Raw genomic sequence first — 17,352 nt, 5'->3', positions numbered from 1 at the left:
GGCTAGCTGAGAGAGCAATCATATCTATCTATCATCTGCAACAGCACCTGACTTCAAAAAATCCAGACATCGAAGAATGTGTCCCAGACCAAAGTTGTCCCAACCTCAAACTTGTGCAGCCCTGATAGTCCCAAGGGAGCCCTACAAATTGACACCAGGAACCTGGACTGGAGAGTTTTCCTTCCCAGGGAAAAGGGCCAGAGTATGTGCCCAGGGGCCCCTGGCCCTGAGCTGGGGCCTGAATGAAAAAAATCCATATATCGAAGGATGTATCCCAGACCCCAGCTGCCCCCACCTCTAACTTGTGCTGCCCTGATAGTCCGAACCGAGCCCTACAAACGGACATCATGAACCTGGAGTGCCGAGTTTTATTTCCCAGGGAAAAGGGCTGAAACTGACACACAGGACCATGCGTCCCTAGGCGGGCAGCTAACTGCAACGAATACGAACATCGAAGAATACGTCCCAGACACCATCTGCCAAAAACTCAAAGTTGTGCTGCCCTGACAGTCCCAAGGGAGCCTTACAAACTGACATCAGGAACCTGGACTGGCAAGTTTTCTTTCCCAGGGAAAAGGGCCAGAGTATGAGCCCAGGGTCCCCTGGCCCTGAGCTGACAGCTGACTGCAAAAAATCCAAACATCGAAGGATGTATCCCTGACTGAAGGTGTCCAAACCTCAAATCTGTGCTGCCCTGATAGACGCAAGAGACCCCTACAAATTGACATCAGGAATGTGGACTGGTGCGTTTTCTTTCCCAGGGAAAAAGAGTCAGAGTAAATGCCCAGGGGCTGCTGACCCTGAGCTGGGACCGGACTGCAAAAAATCCAAACATCGAAGAATGTATCCCAGATGGAAATTTTCCCCACCTCATACTTGTGCTGCCCTGATAGACCCAAGGGAGCTCTACAAATTGACATCAGGAATCTGGACTGGCGAGTTCTCTTTCCCAGGGAAAACGGCCAGTGTTTCTGCCCAGGAGCCCCCTCGGTCTTAGCGGGTGGCTGACTGCAAAAAATCCAAACATCTAATGATATGTCTCAGATCCCAGCTGCCCCTATATCAAACTTGTGCTGCCCTGACAGTCCCAAGGGAGCCCTACTAAATGACATCAGGAACTTGGACTGGTGAGTTTTCTTTCCCAGGGAAAAGGGCCAGAGTTTGTGACCAGGGCCTTTTTGCCCAGAGTCAACAGCTGACTTCAAAAAATCCAAACATCGAAGGGTGTGTCCGAGACTGCAGCAGTTCCCTTCTCAAAGTTGTGCTGCGCTGACAGTCCCAAGGGAGCCCTAGAAGGTGACATCAGGAACCTGGACTGGTGAGTTTTCATTCCCAGGGAAAAGGGCCGGAGTATGTGCCTACGGCCCTGTGGCCCTGAGTGGATGGATGAGTGCAAAAAATACGAACATCAAAGGATATGTCCCAGACCTCAGCTGTCCCTACCTCAAGCTCATGGCACCCAGGAGACCACAATGACACAATGCAATCTCTGGGAACTAAGTGGCAATTGCAAACTCTAACCCTAACTCTAACCTCTAATCCTAGCCCTTACCCTAACCGTAACCCCTTACTCAAACCTTCTGCCCTCCTCCATCACCACTGCCCTACCACCCTTGTCCTCACACTAGGAAGCACTGCAAGCTTTACTGCACTGCAAGCTGGAGGTCAAGGTCTAGGTTGTGCTCAAGCATGCTGGAAAACACCTTTCTGAGAAGAGATGTCTTCCCAAAATGCAATTTTGAATTCTTTCCCAAAGTTTGTTTTTACTGCCACCATCTTGGAAAGGACATCTTGACTTCACTGTAGTGAATTCTGGCCATTACTGCCATCTTGAGTGTGGTGTGATGCAATTTCTGGTAAATCTTCACCATCTTGAGAGTAGCACTGCAAGTTTGTTCTGGATCTGCCATCTTGACTGTTATAGCACATGACTTCCTGTCATGCTCACCATTTTGAGAGTGGACTGATGCCAATTCCTTGCTCCTCTACTACCTTGAGCACATTATCATCATAGAATCACAGAATCACTAGATTGGAAGAGACCTTTAAGATCATCTAATCCAACCCATGCTCTAACACCACCTCAACTAAACCATGGCACGGAGTGCCACATCCAATCTTTTTTTTTTAAACACATCCAGGGATGGTGATTCCACCAGTTCCCTGGGTAAATTAAATAGCACACCTGCGCAGTACCTCGTATTTACCACCAGGTAGCAGCAGCGATTTAAGGCCCAACCAAGGTCTCGGCCTTTGTCTTGCAGTGACACACAAAACCACTTTTTCTTTGAATACACAGAGCCATTTCTATGGCCTTCATAGAGATCATATTTTCAAGCTCTTTCTTATTTAAATTATTTATACAAAAAGTACATTTGTATTTTCAAACTCTATATATCTGTATTTGGAATTTCTTATACTCTTAAGATCCTGCATGTAAAACAGTAGATAAAGGGTTGTATTTGGAAATAATTTTTAATTAAAATTATATATATATATATATATATATATATATATGTTTAAAATATAAGAAAAATTACCAGTTTTAACTACTGTAACTACTACCCTAAGCACTACCCCCTACAACTACTTAACCCAGCAACTCAGTATCTCAGGAGCAGTTCAGAGGCAGCTCCCAGGACCCCAAAGCCAGCCAGAGTCATAACTCCTGGAAGCTTTCATCTTGTAACAATCCTCAGAATTCAGAATTTTAGGAGGCAGAATCCCACTTTTAGCCCCAGAATCCCACTTTTAGTCCCCACATTAGTGACTGCGAATGTTAGCTCTTTTCCATAGGAAGGAAAGCCTTGCAACTGACTGTCTCAGGGGCAGTTGAGACACAGCCCCCAGCAGTCCAAGGTCAGCTAGAGCCTGGCAGATTTCATCTGGAAGGAATCCTCTGATATTTGTAAATTTAGGAGGCAGAATCTAATTTTTGGATTACAGTGCCTGACCATGAATTGATAGCTCTTTTCCATATTAAGGAAAGCCTGGCAATCCAGTGTCTTGTGGGCACTTGTGCTCCAACCCAAACCACTCCATGACTCTATGATTGGTAGTGCTTCAAGAAGTCTTGCTGAATGAGTTCAGGGACAGGGGTACCACTGCAGGCTAGTAACTGCACTGTTATCCCAGTGCCTGTGGCTGGGAATGGGTCAAAGGGCTCTTTCTAGGTTTGGTGAGAACACCCTGGAAACAAGTTGATCTTTCCTCCTGAACCTTTACAGCAGAATGCGGAAATGAAGTTGACACTAACATAAATGCAGGTTTTATCTGGGTCTGCAGCTGTTATAAGCTCCATCCATTTCCTGATGCTCAGTCTTTTGGTCAGTGCCTGGACCTCCACACTCTCGTCCTTGACAGTACCCAGCACCATCCAGGATTGAGTGTCATCATGGAACACGGGACAGCAGGATGGTTCCATGTGCATGGCACAGGCATAGCCCTGTGAACAGACTGCTTGGTGATAAACATCCAGGATGTGCATCTGGATCTGCACGCCAGCCCCAGAGCTGCAGAAGTGAAGGGCACACATTGAGCTGATGGCATCAGCTACTGTTTGTTCTAAGGCTACTTTCTCTCTGTGGGTGCTGGCGACTTTAACATCGTCATCCACACCAAAAAATAAATATCCACCCTCGGTGTTTGAAAAGGCTGAGATGTATTTAGGAAGGCTTTTTTCTGATGCATTACAAACTACTCTTTGTACTGCATTCCTTAAATTCAGTAAGTGCTGCCTCTGTGAAACACAGGACCTCCTCAATGAGCACTTCATCCTTCTTTATACACCTGCCCACAGCATCTTGGATGTTGTGCTCTTGCATGTTCAGAGGAGTCTCTTTTGCTCCCTCATAAAAACTCAGCTGAGCTCTCTTGGGGTCAGTCCATTCTCATTGTGGCACTTGCCACAGTTTTTCTTCCTCAGGAATTCAGGAGCTTCTCTGGAAGTCACAGGATAAACCAATGCACTTGGGCCTATGAAAACAAACCAGTGGTTAAGCTGCAGAGGTGCAATTTTGTGGCTGCACCTCCCAGCTCCGGACCTCCACAGCACCATGTTTTAACAAAAAGCAGCAGGTCACTCCCCTTCTGCATCCATGCAAAGTATTCAGAGGCCTTGCTTCTGCCAGTGTAATCCCTGAGGCTTGTCTCTATGTCTCCACAAATGCTATGCTCCCAGAAGAAGTCATTCTTGTCCTCATGCTCCATTCTCAGTATTCCTCCTCCTGAATTCAGCAATGCACACACTTGCTATGGAAAAGACTTCTGTTTTCTGATTGCTAGACTTCTTCTTTCTGGAACTCTTTCCTGAAAGTATTTTCCCAATAACCACAAACACATCAGGAGTTTGTGTTCAAATCAATCATGCAGCTGCCCCTCCTGGCTGGCCATCCTGATGCTGAAATGATATATTATTAAAAATACTTCATGATTATCACAGAATTGTTAGGATTCAGAATTGAACAGAATTGTTGGGAAAGTTCTCTAAGACCATGGGAGTCCAATTTGTCCCATAGCACTGCCAAGGCCACCACTAACCCATGTCCCTCCCCATAAGCTACATCTACACATCTATTAAATCCCTCCACAGATGGTGATTCCACCACTGGCCTGGGCAGCCTGTGCCAGAGCTGGACAACCCTTTCACTGAAGAAACTTTTCCCCAGTGTTCAACCTAAATCTCCCCTGAGAAAACTTGAGACTGTTTGCTGTGATAAATGGATGTGATTCATGCTAATAAAATTGCAATTATATCAATAGTTTGGGAAAATAGTAAGAAAAAGCATACATTATAAGTATTACAGAGCAGGAGGGTTACCTTACAGATTATTCTTGTGAGAAAATGGATATAGGATGTAATGGTGGAAGAAGCAGAATATCCAAATGTAGAAACGGCCTTGAGGAGGAAAAACTCCCAACACATAATTGGCAGAAGTCAGTGTCCTGGTTTGTAAGATAAGCTTGTATTCTATTTGCCATCTGTTGGAGGTTGGGCAGGTTTGTTATCTCTTCCAAGAACAATGGTTTGCTCCGAAGAGGTAATGGTTTGTTAATGGGCCATTGACTGACTCACTGAAGGCCTGGTAACATAACACCATCCCATTGTGAGATACTCCACCCAGAGGGGGAAGCCAAGCACTCTTATTGTATAAAGGGGTACCTTTTGGGAGACAGAGCAGCTCTCTCTTTGCGGGATTCCCAGAGAAGCAGCTCCTTCGGCGGGATTCCCAGAGAAGCGGCCGGAGCGCGGTGAGGCGGCAGCGGCAGAGCTCGGAGGCGGCCCCGGCACAGAGGAAGACCGGCCCAACTGCCACCAGATCTTCAGAGAAAACTATACCCCTCTAAAGATCACCACTTCAGCTGCAATTCATCAGCCACTGCAAGAGGAGCAGCTGTCATTTCAACCGGACTGCTACTAACACCCCGACTCCTCAGGGTGTCAGGTTGTGGACTTTATCACTAGTTTTGTTTGTACCAATTGCATTTGCCTTTTCAAATTGTTATCTAGTTTTCTCCTAGTAAAGAATTGTTACTCCCATTCCCATATCTTTGCCTGAGAGCCTTTTAATTTAAAAATCCTGGTAATTTGGAGGGAGGGGGTTTACCTTCTCCATTGCACAGGAGGCTTTAGCCCTCCTTCACAGACTCCTGTCTTGTCAAACCAAGACAGTCAGGAACTGACTCCAAACCAAATTTGGCACTAACTGAAGTTAACTCCTAGAGCAGGATCGACCTTGAATATGAATAAAGTTGGGACCATTCCAGACAGGGAGTCTAAAATAGTGGTCTTATCTATGAAATAAATAAGGTTTAATTGGAACATACTGCTTACTTATATAACATCAAGCTCAATGTGAATGTGCCACCTGCCAGGTTATCCAGAGGACATGTGAGGAAGACCTTTGGCCTTTCTCCAAGAAGACCCCTGAAGAGACCAGAAGACCCCATAGCAACAATGGAAACATGCACTGTGCAGCAGAATGATGTAGATGTCAAGAATCGGAAATAGGAGATTTGTGGGAAACTATTAATGAATATGTATTAGTATACAGTATATGTCGTGTTTGGATCCTTTTGCCTTTTGTACATGAGGCAGGATGGGAAGCTCTTCACATACCCCAACCAATCAGTTTTTGCTTATGCTTTATCGGAACCGCTACCAAATTTATTTTTGTAACTACCGAGTTATATTTGATTGTGTTATTTTATCTCAATTAAAACTGCTGCTAAATTTAAAGTTTGTGGTATATTAAATTAGACATATGGGACCTCATTCACAACATTCCCCTCATGCCACTCCTTGTTCTGTGGGAGCAGAGCCCAACCCTCACCTTGCTTGTACCCTCCTGTCAGGGAGGCCAGCACCAGCCCCCGTTTAGCAGAAACTTCCCTTCTCTTCCCGCACCGCCCCTCCCCACCAGGCCGACATCGTGCTCTGCATCTGTATTTCAAACAGTTTAATTTGAAAAATATTCTATTCAGTGCTAAAATAACTTTCCACTTCCACACGCGGCCGCGCCTCCAGCTTCACCAGACTCGATCACGGACTCGGCGGGACATGCAGTGGCAGTGGGGGGAGAGTGGGGCTGGGGGGACAGTGGGTATTGGGGGGCGGCAGAGCCCCAGGGCGGGAGCGCTTCCTGGGTGCTCCAGCACCCTGGCGCTTCCTTCACCACCTCAGTGAAAGCGGGTACCTAGGCCGGGGCGAGATCCTCCAGCACAGGGCAGCAGCTCCCCCTGCTCTGCTGGCTCCTAGGGGACTGCAGATTCCACTCAGCTGGAGTTGTGCCCCGAGGCAGAGCCGAGGCCGGTCAGTACCTGCCCTCCAGGAGGGGAAAGTGCTCCCCTCTCTCCCAGCTGAATGGCTTAAACTAGCAGCTTATTGCACAGTGTCCCAGTGGGTCCCTGCTGGCCACCCCTTCACTGCCCCCCATAACACATCACCCGGAGCCAGGTGGAAGGTTGCTCTCCTGTTCCCAGCACCCAGGGGAAGGGCAGGCAGGGGAGCCACAAGCAGGCAAACAACATCTGCCAGTGTCCCAGGGACCATGGAGAGCAGGGAGCCCCATGGAGAACCCCCCCACACATGCAGCCCACCCAGCGGAGACCCCCAACTCTAGGGCAGGGAACGGGGAGAGAAGGAGCCAATAAATAGAGGCAAATTTGCAGGTACTGGCAGCAGCCCCATCCATCAGGCAGGGCAGGGCATGGCGCACTTGATGTGAGTGGTGGGAGCCCCGACACTGGGGAAGGGGCAGGCTGGAGGGAAGCGCTGATCCTGGTGGGGCCAGGCAGTTCTGCAAGGGGCTGGCGAAGGTGCCGGGCCAGGCAGGTTAGCTCTCTGAGGCTGTGTGGCACACAGAGTTCTGATCAGCACAAAATCTCTTCAGAGGTGGTGCACTGGAGTCCTCCTCCTCTTCAGTTACCTGCAAGAGCCAGAGGTCACAGGCAGTGATACCAAGCTACGCACACCTAGACAAGGCTGTGTCACACTATGGGGACAGCCCGGGCTGTCAGTTATGCACAGACCCCAGGGCACCAGGAATGGGAATCCACTCCAGCCCTGGAGCCTGCCAGAATTGTAGTTTTCGCACACCCCCATATCCTTCCCTCACACTTCAACACTTGATCTGAACCAGGGGATAAAGACCAAAGCTCAGAAAACCAGGAGGTTCTGGGAGCTCCCAGGGGGCACTTTGGGACTGCAGAGCAAGTCCATCCACCAAGATGCTTCAGCTACAAGAAGTAGCAACAATGGTCAAAGGGCCAGTCTGGGTCCAAGCACATTTAGAGATGGCTTCAATCCCCCTTCCCTTACCTGAGTCTCAAGAGGGACTGGCTCTTCCTTTGTGAGAGTGGGAGGCTCATCTGCCACTTCTGAGGAAGGCAGGGAGGGCTCTGGGGAGAACAGGTGGGTCAACAAAAATGCAGAGCCAGCACCCAGCTCAGTGCTGAACCAGGATAGAACACCTAGCTACAGAAGTCCCCGATGCCCTGGTAGCTTCCAGAAGCGCCAAGGCCACCCACCAGACCTGCAACAGCCCTGGAGTGGCCTTCCCTGAGCCCACCCATCTGCCTGCTCCCTTCTTGGCCCAGCACCCACCTTCCAGGGTCTCCTGCCCCAGGGTAGGAGGCTGCGAGTCATCCGTACGGAAGTCAGACGTGTGGGCAGGACTCATAGACTCACTCTGCTGAGGACTGGGGCTGGAGTTGGGGCTGCTGTCCACCTTGAGCTGGTATACATCAGACAAGGAGCTCTGGTTGCTGTTCTCATCTGCAGAAACAGCACCTGGTGAAGAAGAGCACCTTGACACAGCGGCACAGGCAGCCCAAGGTCCTGCTGAGATGGCAGAGCATGGTCAGAGAGTTAACCAGGGGATTCACTGTTCCCCGTCAGCCTAAGGGCTGTCAGGCACAGGACTGAGTCCTCCAGAACACAGTGGGAATCATATACATAACTGGCCATGGCAAAGGGAATGTTCCTGCCCTGGGAATGAGAACTGCCAAATTCCACATCTGCAGCTTGGGAGGGCCCTGGGCATCCAAAGAGCAGGAATCTCCTGCTCTGTATTAGGGTTTTGCTCCTTCTCTGTGAAGCAACACAAGGATTAATACTCAGCACCTGTCTCCCATGAGAAAGCAGGCCTGACACACACCTTGCCAAACTGCAGATCTGCAACATAACCCCACCACATCTCCTGAAGTGCCAGCAAATTCCTGATTTTCCTTAGCCACACACAGAGAAGGGGTTGGGGAGATGTGTACATTCTATTTCAGCAGTGAGTCTTGCTCTGCCAGAGCCTCTCCTGGCTGCACCACAGTGCCTAGACCAAGAGCAAGGCCACGGAGAGCCATTGCCCCTTCACCCTAAGGTCCATGGAAATAACTGTTGGAAAAGCAATCTTGGCTACAGGTGGCTACTGGACTCTCCCAAGCAGAGAATGGAAAGGGGTGATCAGGAAACCCCACTCCTCTAGTCAGCTGTGAAGCTTCCCACAAAAGAGTCCAGAAACAGCCCATTAAGAATCTCTAACAGCAAAAAGGAACAGTTTAGACAGAAACAATCCAGAAGTGGATCAGCCCAACTCCACAGCTCAACTTCATAGCTCTCTAGTCCACACCAGTGCTCAGAGGCAAGCACTGCTCTTCTCCATACAGGCAGCACAGAGAACCAGCAATGTCCCAGCTGCTGTACAGCCTTGGAGTCTTTCCCCATGCTGAAGGGAGCTCAGCCAGACCCACCTTGGAACTCCAGAAGGAGGGAGGAGTTGGCAGAGGTGTCAGCTGGGAAGCCATTGGGTTCTCGGGCCGTGCTGCTACTTGATTTGGATTTCTCTTTCTTAAGGAGAGAAAGAAAAGCACAAACACAATGTCAGAGAAACACATGCTGCTCCAGAGGAGCCATTCCCCTTTCTGTCTCCAGAAGCCCAGAGAGATGTGCTCAAGCTGGCCTTTTTCCCTTGCCTTTGGGGGCACATTCCTAAGTGAGAGGAAAAAACTCCATCTATGAAGGGACTGGAAAGCAGGAAAAGAGAGGAGGAGCAGACGCCCATCTAGGAATGACACTGAGTAAAGCAAATCCTTGGAGGAGTCAAGCAAAGAGTCTTAAGGGAAGCAGGAGGGGGCTCAAGGGAGCTCAGGGGGCTTGACAGTTCAGGGGATGCTCAGGTTGGCTGAAGGGGCCTGTTGGGGCTGGGAGGGGGGCCCAAGAAGGCTCGACAGGGACTTGGTGGGGTTCGGGGTCAGCTTGGGGGGGGATCAGGGGCTTGGGGGCGCTGGGAGGATCACAATAGGACAGGAGGGGCTCGGTGGGGCCTCAAAGGTCCTCAGCAGGGCTGGGAGGGCTCAGCGGGGCCTCAGGTGCTGGCTTGGAGAGGGCTCAGGGATCGACCTGGAGGGGACTCAGGGGGGTTTGGCGGCGTTCGGCGGAATCGGGAGGCTCAGGGATGGCTCGGTGGTCGGTAGGGCTGGGGAAGGCTCGGAGCTCAGCTGAAGTTAAGGGAGCTAGGCTGGCTGTGGGCGGTGGCTCCTGGCTCGTCTCCGCGCGCGGTACCCACCTCCTTACTGTCCGCCACTGGCACCCACTTGAATATCCGCAGGGACGTGTCACCCACCGTCACCCATTTCTTCTCCCTGCGAGACACGAGGGGGCCGGGCCGGGCCGGGGCACCATGGCAACAAGCCCCGCCCCCCGCCACCTTCCGGTTGGTCCGGAGCGCCGTCAGTTCCGCACCGGGCGGGCTGCCCCGCCCACCGCACTGCCATTGGCTGCACTCAAAGCCCATCACAGCCGCTTCCGTCCCCGCCCCGACCCCATTGGCCACCGCCCCTCCGCCCGCACCCGCTGGTTGGGCGCGCACTTCCGAGTCGCACCCCGCGGCGCGGCGATTGGCCGCGCGCGGGCGGCGCGGCCCTCCCCCTCCCCCCCCCGCGGGCCCGCCCTCACCATCTGCGGACGCGCTCGATGGCCGCCATCACCTTCTTGATGTCATCTTTGGCGCGGCTGCGGGTCTCGGCCCGCACCGAGCGCCCCGACATGGCGCGCGCAGCCCCGCAGCACCGGCCCCGCCGCACCCGCCGGCGCACCCGGCCCCGCGCACGCGCACTGCCTGGCCCGCCCGCGCGCTGCGCCTCCTGCGTCACCGCGCCCGACACGCCCCGGCTGCTGCGCCTGCGCAGACGCACGCGTCTGACAGCGGGCGCGGAAACGACGCGCGCGGGAAGCGGCGGTGCAGCGGTGGTTTCCCGTGGGGCACGTCCCGCTGCTCGATTCCCCCGAGATCCCGGGCCGAGGGAACGGGGCCACCCCGAGTCCGCTGCACCGTTACAGCACTGCCCCGTTCCCTGCAGCTGAATCCCTACCGTTCAGTATCAACACTGAACTTTGTCAGTTCTCTTGGAAAAAAAAAAACAAACGAAACAACTAACCATAAAACCTACCCCAAATGCACGCAACTCCCAATTCTAAGCTCAGGAGAACTCATAGGCATTGCCTTAGCAATCAATTCCATGGGATACTGATGATCTAAGCCCTGAGGGGAAAACAACACATGAATGTGACACTAGGAGATGCCACTGTCCCCAGCCCTGTCTTGCCATCACAGAGCACGCAAGGAAGAACCTGGGCACTCTGTTTATTATTGCTGTTCACAGTTATTTAAAAAAAAATAACACCCCCAAGGGAGAGTGCAGTTGCCTCCTGCTGTACAGGTAGCTTAGTACTTCTTGCCATAGATAGCAGCCAATGCTTTGTGAGCGCTGGAGATCTGCTGCTCCAGCCTCTCCTGCATGGCTTTGTTGCCAGTTTTTTTCAGCATGGCCTCCATCTCCTCCACCACAGCACGATGCCCAGCAGCGTTGTGGAAGACATGGATAGCACGATCCCCACAGGACACGATATAGCGGCCGGTGGTGTCAAACACAAGGTCTGTGACACAGTGGCTGTGCACGCCAAGAAAATGCTCCTCCTCCTCACCGTGCCGTGTGTTGTACACCACGATGTCTGTGCCGCCCGCCACGGCGACCGTGCGGCTGTCAGGGGACAGGGCAATGCGGCATGGCTCCGGCACTGCACACTGCCCTGTCAGAAGCAGATATGGGTCCTGCTGCTTCTTGTACTCCACATCTGTGTCCCAGAACTTCCATGTGCCATCCTTTGACACGGTTGCCATCCTGCAGCCAAAAGAGATCACGGTGAGTGTGTGGAAAAAGGGTGGCACCTCTTACCCTGCCCTGCCCATGAACCAGGAATCCTGTGGAGAGAGATCTCTTGGGAAGGGTGAGTCAATACACAGATACAGTCTCTGTTCTCTTTCCAAAGCAAAAAACCTACTACTAGACCAGGCTGCTCCAAGCTCCTTCCAATACAGCCTCAAACACTTCCAGGGATGGGGCAGCCACATCTTTTCTGGGCAACCTGTGCCAGGGCCTCACCACCCTCACAACCAAGGCTTTCTTCCTAATGTCCCACCTAACCCACTCTCCATCAGTCTGAAACAATTCCCCCTTATCTTGTCACTTCAGGCCCCTGTAAATACTGTCTCATCTTTCTTGTCAGTTCCCTTCAGGTCCTAGAAAGCCACAATTACATAACCTGAAACCTTCTATTTTCTAGGCTCAGCAATTCCAATTCTCTCCACCTTTCCTCATACCAGACCTGCTCAATCCCTCTGATCATGTTGGTGTCTCCTCTAGACTCACTCCAGCAGCCCCGTGTCCTTCCTGTGCTAAGACCCCAGAGCTGGAGGCAGCTCTGCGAGTGGGGTCTCACATGAGTGGGGCACAGGGGCAGAATTTCCCTCTCCTTTGTTACCCATGTGCTGTTTCTGGGCTGGGTCATGTCCATCTCTCACCTACCAGCACTCCCAGGCTGCTCTCAGTCTGTTCATCCCCAGCCTGGATTGATACCGGGGGTTGCCCTGATCCAGGTGCAGCATCAGCACTTGGTCTTGTTAAACCACATGAGATTCCTATGAGCAGGGAATACATAGGTGGCATGAGCTAGATTTGGCTCCCCAGGGTAGTGTTTTACCCCCTGCAGTTTAGTGATGCAGCTGGTGAACCCTGGAAGAGATGAGCTTACATGTTGTTAGGGTAACTCGGAGCAGGTAACACACATACCTTCTTGAGTCATTGGAGAAGGAAAAGGATTGTACACCAGCAGTGTGGCCTTTCAACTCAAAAGCCCTGGTCACCTCCCTGAAGTCTCCGTTCTTACTAAAATACACTTCCCACACTTTCACATCAGGGGTAAAGCCACAGGATGCCACAAACCTGTGTGAAGGAACAGAAGCAGAGACACAGGTTGCCTCTTAGAGAGAACCTGAGCAAGGCAGGGCCACAGTTCTGCAAATCCATCCTGACTCCTGCACTCAAGCTGAATTTCCACTTTTCTCTGAAACCTAGCTGGTAAAGGGAACACTAAGGAAGGGTACCAGAACAACTCAGGAATGAGAAACTCTTCGGTCAAAGTAGAAGAGCTAAATGCTATGGATCCCCAAACTCCTCATGCCAGGAGCAAGGCAAATCCAGCTACAGCAGCAAGTGATTTTCCCAATTAACAGATTTCCCAGGAAAATAATCTTTATTTTTATAATTAACCTTTAAGAGGTCACAGACAAGTTCAAAATGCTGTTTTCTTTGCAGAGGGCATTTGCTCTGTCCCACCCCTGCTACCTGAGACCAAAGCTGCTCTCAGGTTACCAAAACAGCAGTGCTGAGGCAGAATAGCAACACAAGAGTGCCTGACCCCACATCAGCTCCATCTCCTGGAGGGCCAAGATATCTTTTTAAACTGTGGAACCCTCAGAAAACTGCATTGCAATAACAATTAACTGCCAATGGTCTGAACTGATGCTATGCTGTGCAAAAGAGTAGCCTGGAATCCTGCCTGTCACTCACCTCCCACAGGGTGACACTGTGGCATAGGCATTGTTCATCTGGTTGGTGTTAATGCTGGCCAGGACTTTGCCCTTTGGGCTCCAGATCAGGATGGTTGTGTCACTGGAAGCTGTCATGATAAACTTCCCTGGGGAAAAAAAGGCAAAGTTCAGGAGAGCCCCCAGACCTAACACTGCCACAGACTCAATGAAGCCCCAGGATAACCTCTCCCTGCAGCTGGAGAAAACCACCAGCAGCACCAAAATCCAAGGAGTGTCAGTCTCCTAGGACAGAGTAAAGAGCAGTATCAGAAGACTCAGCTCCTGGTTATGCCTGAGTAGTCCCCTGGCTCCCAAGCAGGCAGCAGGCACTGAGCCCATGTGTGCCCTATACTCAGGACTCTGAGCCCCACAAGCAGAGCTGGGAGCCCCATGTGCAGCCCCACTGGGCTGTGCCACATACAGGAACAAACACTTCACCTGATCTGCATGCCCAAAATCAGCTTGAGGATAAGCACCTTTCAAGCTATGGATTGCAGGCAGGCAACTGAATCCCAGTCACAACCATGATCCACAGACCACGATCCATTATTGCTGGTTGTGCCCATACTGGACTCCTGCTTGTTCCCATTTCCCCTTTGCCACTTCAGCCCAGGCAGGGAGTTGCCTGTTTACCTTCCAGCTACTTGTTGCAGGTTTAAGTTTTCACTTTCACACCCCCAGTTTCAGTTAATATTTTACCTGACCTCCTATTACAGAGGTGAATTCACATCCACCTGCTCCCAACTGCCACTGGCACATACCTGACACATTAATCCATCAAGCCCTCACCACTAAAATGTAATTTCCACCCACCCACCCCCACCTCTGTTCTAGATGATCCCAGAAGCTCAAGGTAGACCATATTAACTCACTAGAGAGATTTCTCACTGGTTAAAGAGAGACTGGCAGCCCAGAGAACAGCAATCCTCTCAATATTGAGGCCAGACCTCTTTGCAACAGCATCTCTGAAAATGTAAATTAAGAAACTGTGCATATCAAGGAGCTGGTTACAGGGATATTATTGGTGTGAAAACAACACCTTTTGGTTCAGTTGGTAGCAAATTAAGTAAAAAAATCCCTAATAGACTACAGAGTTTAGTACAGAGTTTAGTACTGATGCTGTACACAGCCCCGAGAATGCCAAAAACTCCAACACTTTGAATCAAGCAGCTTCACAAGGAAATAAAAGCTTATCTGGAGAGGTGAGCAGCTCATTTCCATACCTGTCTCTGCAATCCCTATGTTAATGACAGGAGCCTTGTGCTTCTTTGGGAAGTCCCCAGAAGTCGCAGTGAAGGTGAAGCTGCCATCATCCTTCTTGGTCATCTTGTAGACGCGAATAGTCTCAGCATTGGCCAGCCAGACAATGAAAGCCCTGTGGAGGGACAGGCTCTGAGCCCCAGCTCAGCCCAGGTCACTCAGGGGCACCTGGGAAGAGGGATATGCTGCCAGATGAAAGTATTTACAAGGGCACCAAGTTCTCTCCCTGTGTTGGTTCAACTGCAACACTGAATGAAAAAGAATGAAATTTATTATCCATACGAGGAAACAAGATCCCTTTCTCTCTTTCCAGAAGAGACCACTTCAAAAAGCCAAAACACATTCTTCCACCAAATTTCCCACCCAGCAAGAGCTCCCCTGGCCACTGGAGAGACTCAGTAGCACATTGCAGCTGCAGTCAGCTGGCAGTGACCTCAACAGATACCTTCCATGGGGGCAGCAAGCTGTGCACAGGGATATTTGGCCTGAAAACCACATTAACCCACCAGGAGCTGGACTAGATGATCTCCAGAGGTCCCCTCCAACTTGAACTACCGTGATTCTGTGATTAAGTGCCAGCTGCTCTCAGGAAAGGCCATGGATAAGTGATACTGTGATGACCTGGTGAGAAATGCTGCCTCCACCCATCCCAGAGCAACACCACTGATCCCACCACAGCTTGGCCGTGAGACTGGCGGCTCTGCAGGACATCCCGGTACCAGTACAAGGTCCGGCTGTACCGTGAGTCAGGGCTGAGGCGGACGAGCTCGGCGTGGTCCAGCCCCATGTTGATGCGCAGGCAGCGGTGCTCCCGCCCTGCCAGGTCCCGGGTGCTCCACAGCCGCACTGTGCGGTCGTCGGAGCACGACGCCAGGTACTTGCCGTTGCTGCTGAAGTCCAGGCATGTCACCGGACTGCTGTGGCCCTGCAGACAGAAAGCGATCATGAAGGACATGGGGCGGATGGGGAGGAGCAGTAAAACACCAGCACCTGGTGGGGGGAAGAGGTACACCAGCATCGAGATGGACACCTGCTCCTGTTATGAGCAAAACAGCCTTGCTGGGACACTTGGCTAGAACTAAGTACTAACATTGAAATGTTAATTAGCTAATTGCTCCTGGGAATCACCTACACCCCCCCCCCCCCCCCCCCCCCAACTACCATTCTAGGACTGGGATGCAAAATAGGGAGACCAGTGGAATCATGGGAGGGGGGTTTGGGGATGAAAACACCCATAAATGGAAGGCTGGGCACAGTGGAGGGGGCTCAATGGGTGCACTGGTTGGGGAAAAGGGAACCACATCCCTAGTCTGTGTTTGACCTGTCACCATAACCCTCAGAGGACCAGACTGGACTGAGCTGTGGGAAGCAGGAACAAAGGAATAACTATTTCTGGTGTTATGAGGAGGAAAGGAGAGAGGACAGCTGCTGCTGGACTTCAGCAACAGGCTCTGCACATCCCTTCACCCTTTGGCTACCAGTGTGCCACGAGGAAAGGAGAGAGGATGGTCTGCTGGGACTTCAGATACAGACTGCACACCTCTTCATCTCTGGCTACCAGTGTGCCACAGAGGCTCCAAGGACAGATTCTGCACGCTTTCTCACCCTTCGGCTACCAGGAAAAAGCTACAACAGCGGGGGCGAGCTCCGTGTCGAGCCCCCTGCCCAGCTGATCTTTTTAATAAAGAGCTGCACATTAAGGCATAGACCCTGCTCATTTCACTCCGACCCCGGCAGGACAATGGCACCGGGGGGGGGGGGGGGGAGGGGAAGGGGGAGGAGGGATAGGTGGGGGCAGCGGCCGGCGGGACACCGATACCGAGGGGGACACCGATGCCTAGCAGCACACTAGCATCAGCACTGGGAAGGCACCGGCCCCTTGAGGTACCTTGAGGGCAGCCACCAGCAGCCGATGTGCGAAGCTGTGCTGGTGCGGCTTCTCCCTGCGAGCCCTCACCACCGCCTTCGCCTTCCGCGGCTCCTGCGGCCTGGCCTGTCCGTTCGCCCTGGGTCCTGCGGGAGCGGAGGGGTCGGTGGGTACAGTTCAGCTCCGCTCCGCTTTGCCCGGTGCCCCACCGTCCGCACGGTACTCACCGTCCTGCGGGGCGGTGGGGGTCTCCCGCGGAGCAGAGCGGTGCAGCGCGAACGCCAGCAACAGGACAAGGATGAGGACGATGAGGGCGCCCGGTATCTCCGACGCGCCCAGCGCCGCCGCTGCCTCCATATTCCCGCCGCCGCGTCAGCGGCCGGCACCGGGAGGGCGGGAATTTCCGTGTGCGGGTACGCGGTCCCGGTAATACGCGGAGGGCGGCCCCTGGCGGTAGCATCGCACCCCCCGCCCAGGCCGTGCCCCATTCAACAGCGGATACCCCTGACTCCTCCTAGGCCCTGTTCTCAGCCCCTGCCTCCCACATAGCCCCGTAACACCCCCCCCCCCCCCCCCCCCCAGACTCTAACACACTCCCCCAGCACCTGAGCACCCCAGACCGTGCTTTCCACGAAGCCCGGGCTCCTCTCATCTCACTTCCAGCTTCTACGTCCCCCCCGCCACCCCGGTCCCTGCCCTCATGCTCCCCAACGCCAGCTCCCCTCGAGAGACTGCTCCCCCAAAACCCGGCCATCACCTCCCGCCAGCTCTTACCTTAAGCCCGCTCCCTGCCCCCGCCAGCCC

General features: G+C 52.4%; 3 protein-coding genes across 7 annotated transcripts; all 3 read right to left on the bottom strand.

The window, feature by feature from the left end:
• Window positions 1–3,036: 3,036 nt before the first annotated feature.
• LOC146765801 (protein SLFN14-like) lies at window positions 3,037–4,242 on the bottom strand (the record flags this gene model as incomplete). The annotated part of the gene is given in 4 exon segments (XM_085557687.1): window positions 3,037–3,697; window positions 3,699–3,877; window positions 3,880–3,982; window positions 3,985–4,242. Coding segments are annotated over 4 exon segments (1,068 nt in total), but the record flags the coding sequence as incomplete, so codon positions are not given.
• Window positions 4,243–6,443: 2,201 nt separating this feature from the next.
• BCL7B (BAF chromatin remodeling complex subunit BCL7B) lies at window positions 6,444–10,612 on the bottom strand. Of its 4 annotated transcripts, none has more exons than XM_021540351.4 (6): window positions 10,448–10,612; window positions 10,059–10,134; window positions 9,244–9,340; window positions 8,105–8,341; window positions 7,820–7,899; window positions 6,444–7,427 (listed from the first exon to the last, which is right to left on the bottom strand). In XM_021540351.4, the coding sequence occupies exons 1-6, from the start codon at window positions 10,537–10,539 to the stop codon at window positions 7,335–7,337; spliced, it is 675 nt and encodes a 224-aa protein (XP_021396026.1). In that variant the 5' UTR covers window positions 10,540–10,612; the 3' UTR covers window positions 6,444–7,334. The 4 variants fall into 4 exon arrangements, with proteins under 4 accessions (XP_021396026.1, XP_085413812.1, XP_021396027.1 ...); XM_085557686.1 differs by having other exon boundaries at window positions 8,105–8,338; XM_021540352.4 differs by having other exon boundaries at window positions 8,105–8,290.
• A 506-nt stretch (window positions 10,613–11,118) lies between these two features.
• Window positions 11,119–16,925, bottom strand: TBL2 (transducin beta like 2). Of its 2 annotated transcripts, none has more exons than XM_021540354.4 (7): window positions 16,776–16,925; window positions 16,570–16,694; window positions 15,401–15,606; window positions 14,645–14,796; window positions 13,402–13,528; window positions 12,622–12,774; window positions 11,119–11,673 (listed from the first exon to the last, which is right to left on the bottom strand). In XM_021540354.4, the coding sequence occupies exons 1-7, from the start codon at window positions 16,903–16,905 to the stop codon at window positions 11,217–11,219; spliced, it is 1,350 nt and encodes a 449-aa protein (XP_021396029.1). In that variant the 5' UTR covers window positions 16,906–16,925; the 3' UTR covers window positions 11,119–11,216. The 2 variants fall into 2 exon arrangements, with proteins under 2 accessions (XP_021396029.1, XP_021396030.1); XM_021540355.4 differs by having other exon boundaries at window positions 15,422–15,606.
• Window positions 16,926–17,352: the final 427 nt, after the last annotated feature.

Source organism: Lonchura striata, chromosome 19 (assembly GCF_050655825.1).
Source record: "Lonchura striata isolate lonStrDom1 chromosome 19, ASM5065582v1, whole genome shotgun sequence".
In the NCBI taxonomy this organism is placed as follows: Eukaryota; Metazoa; Chordata; class Aves; order Passeriformes; family Estrildidae; genus Lonchura; species Lonchura striata.
This window is presented reverse-complemented; position numbering and strand designations above follow the sequence as displayed.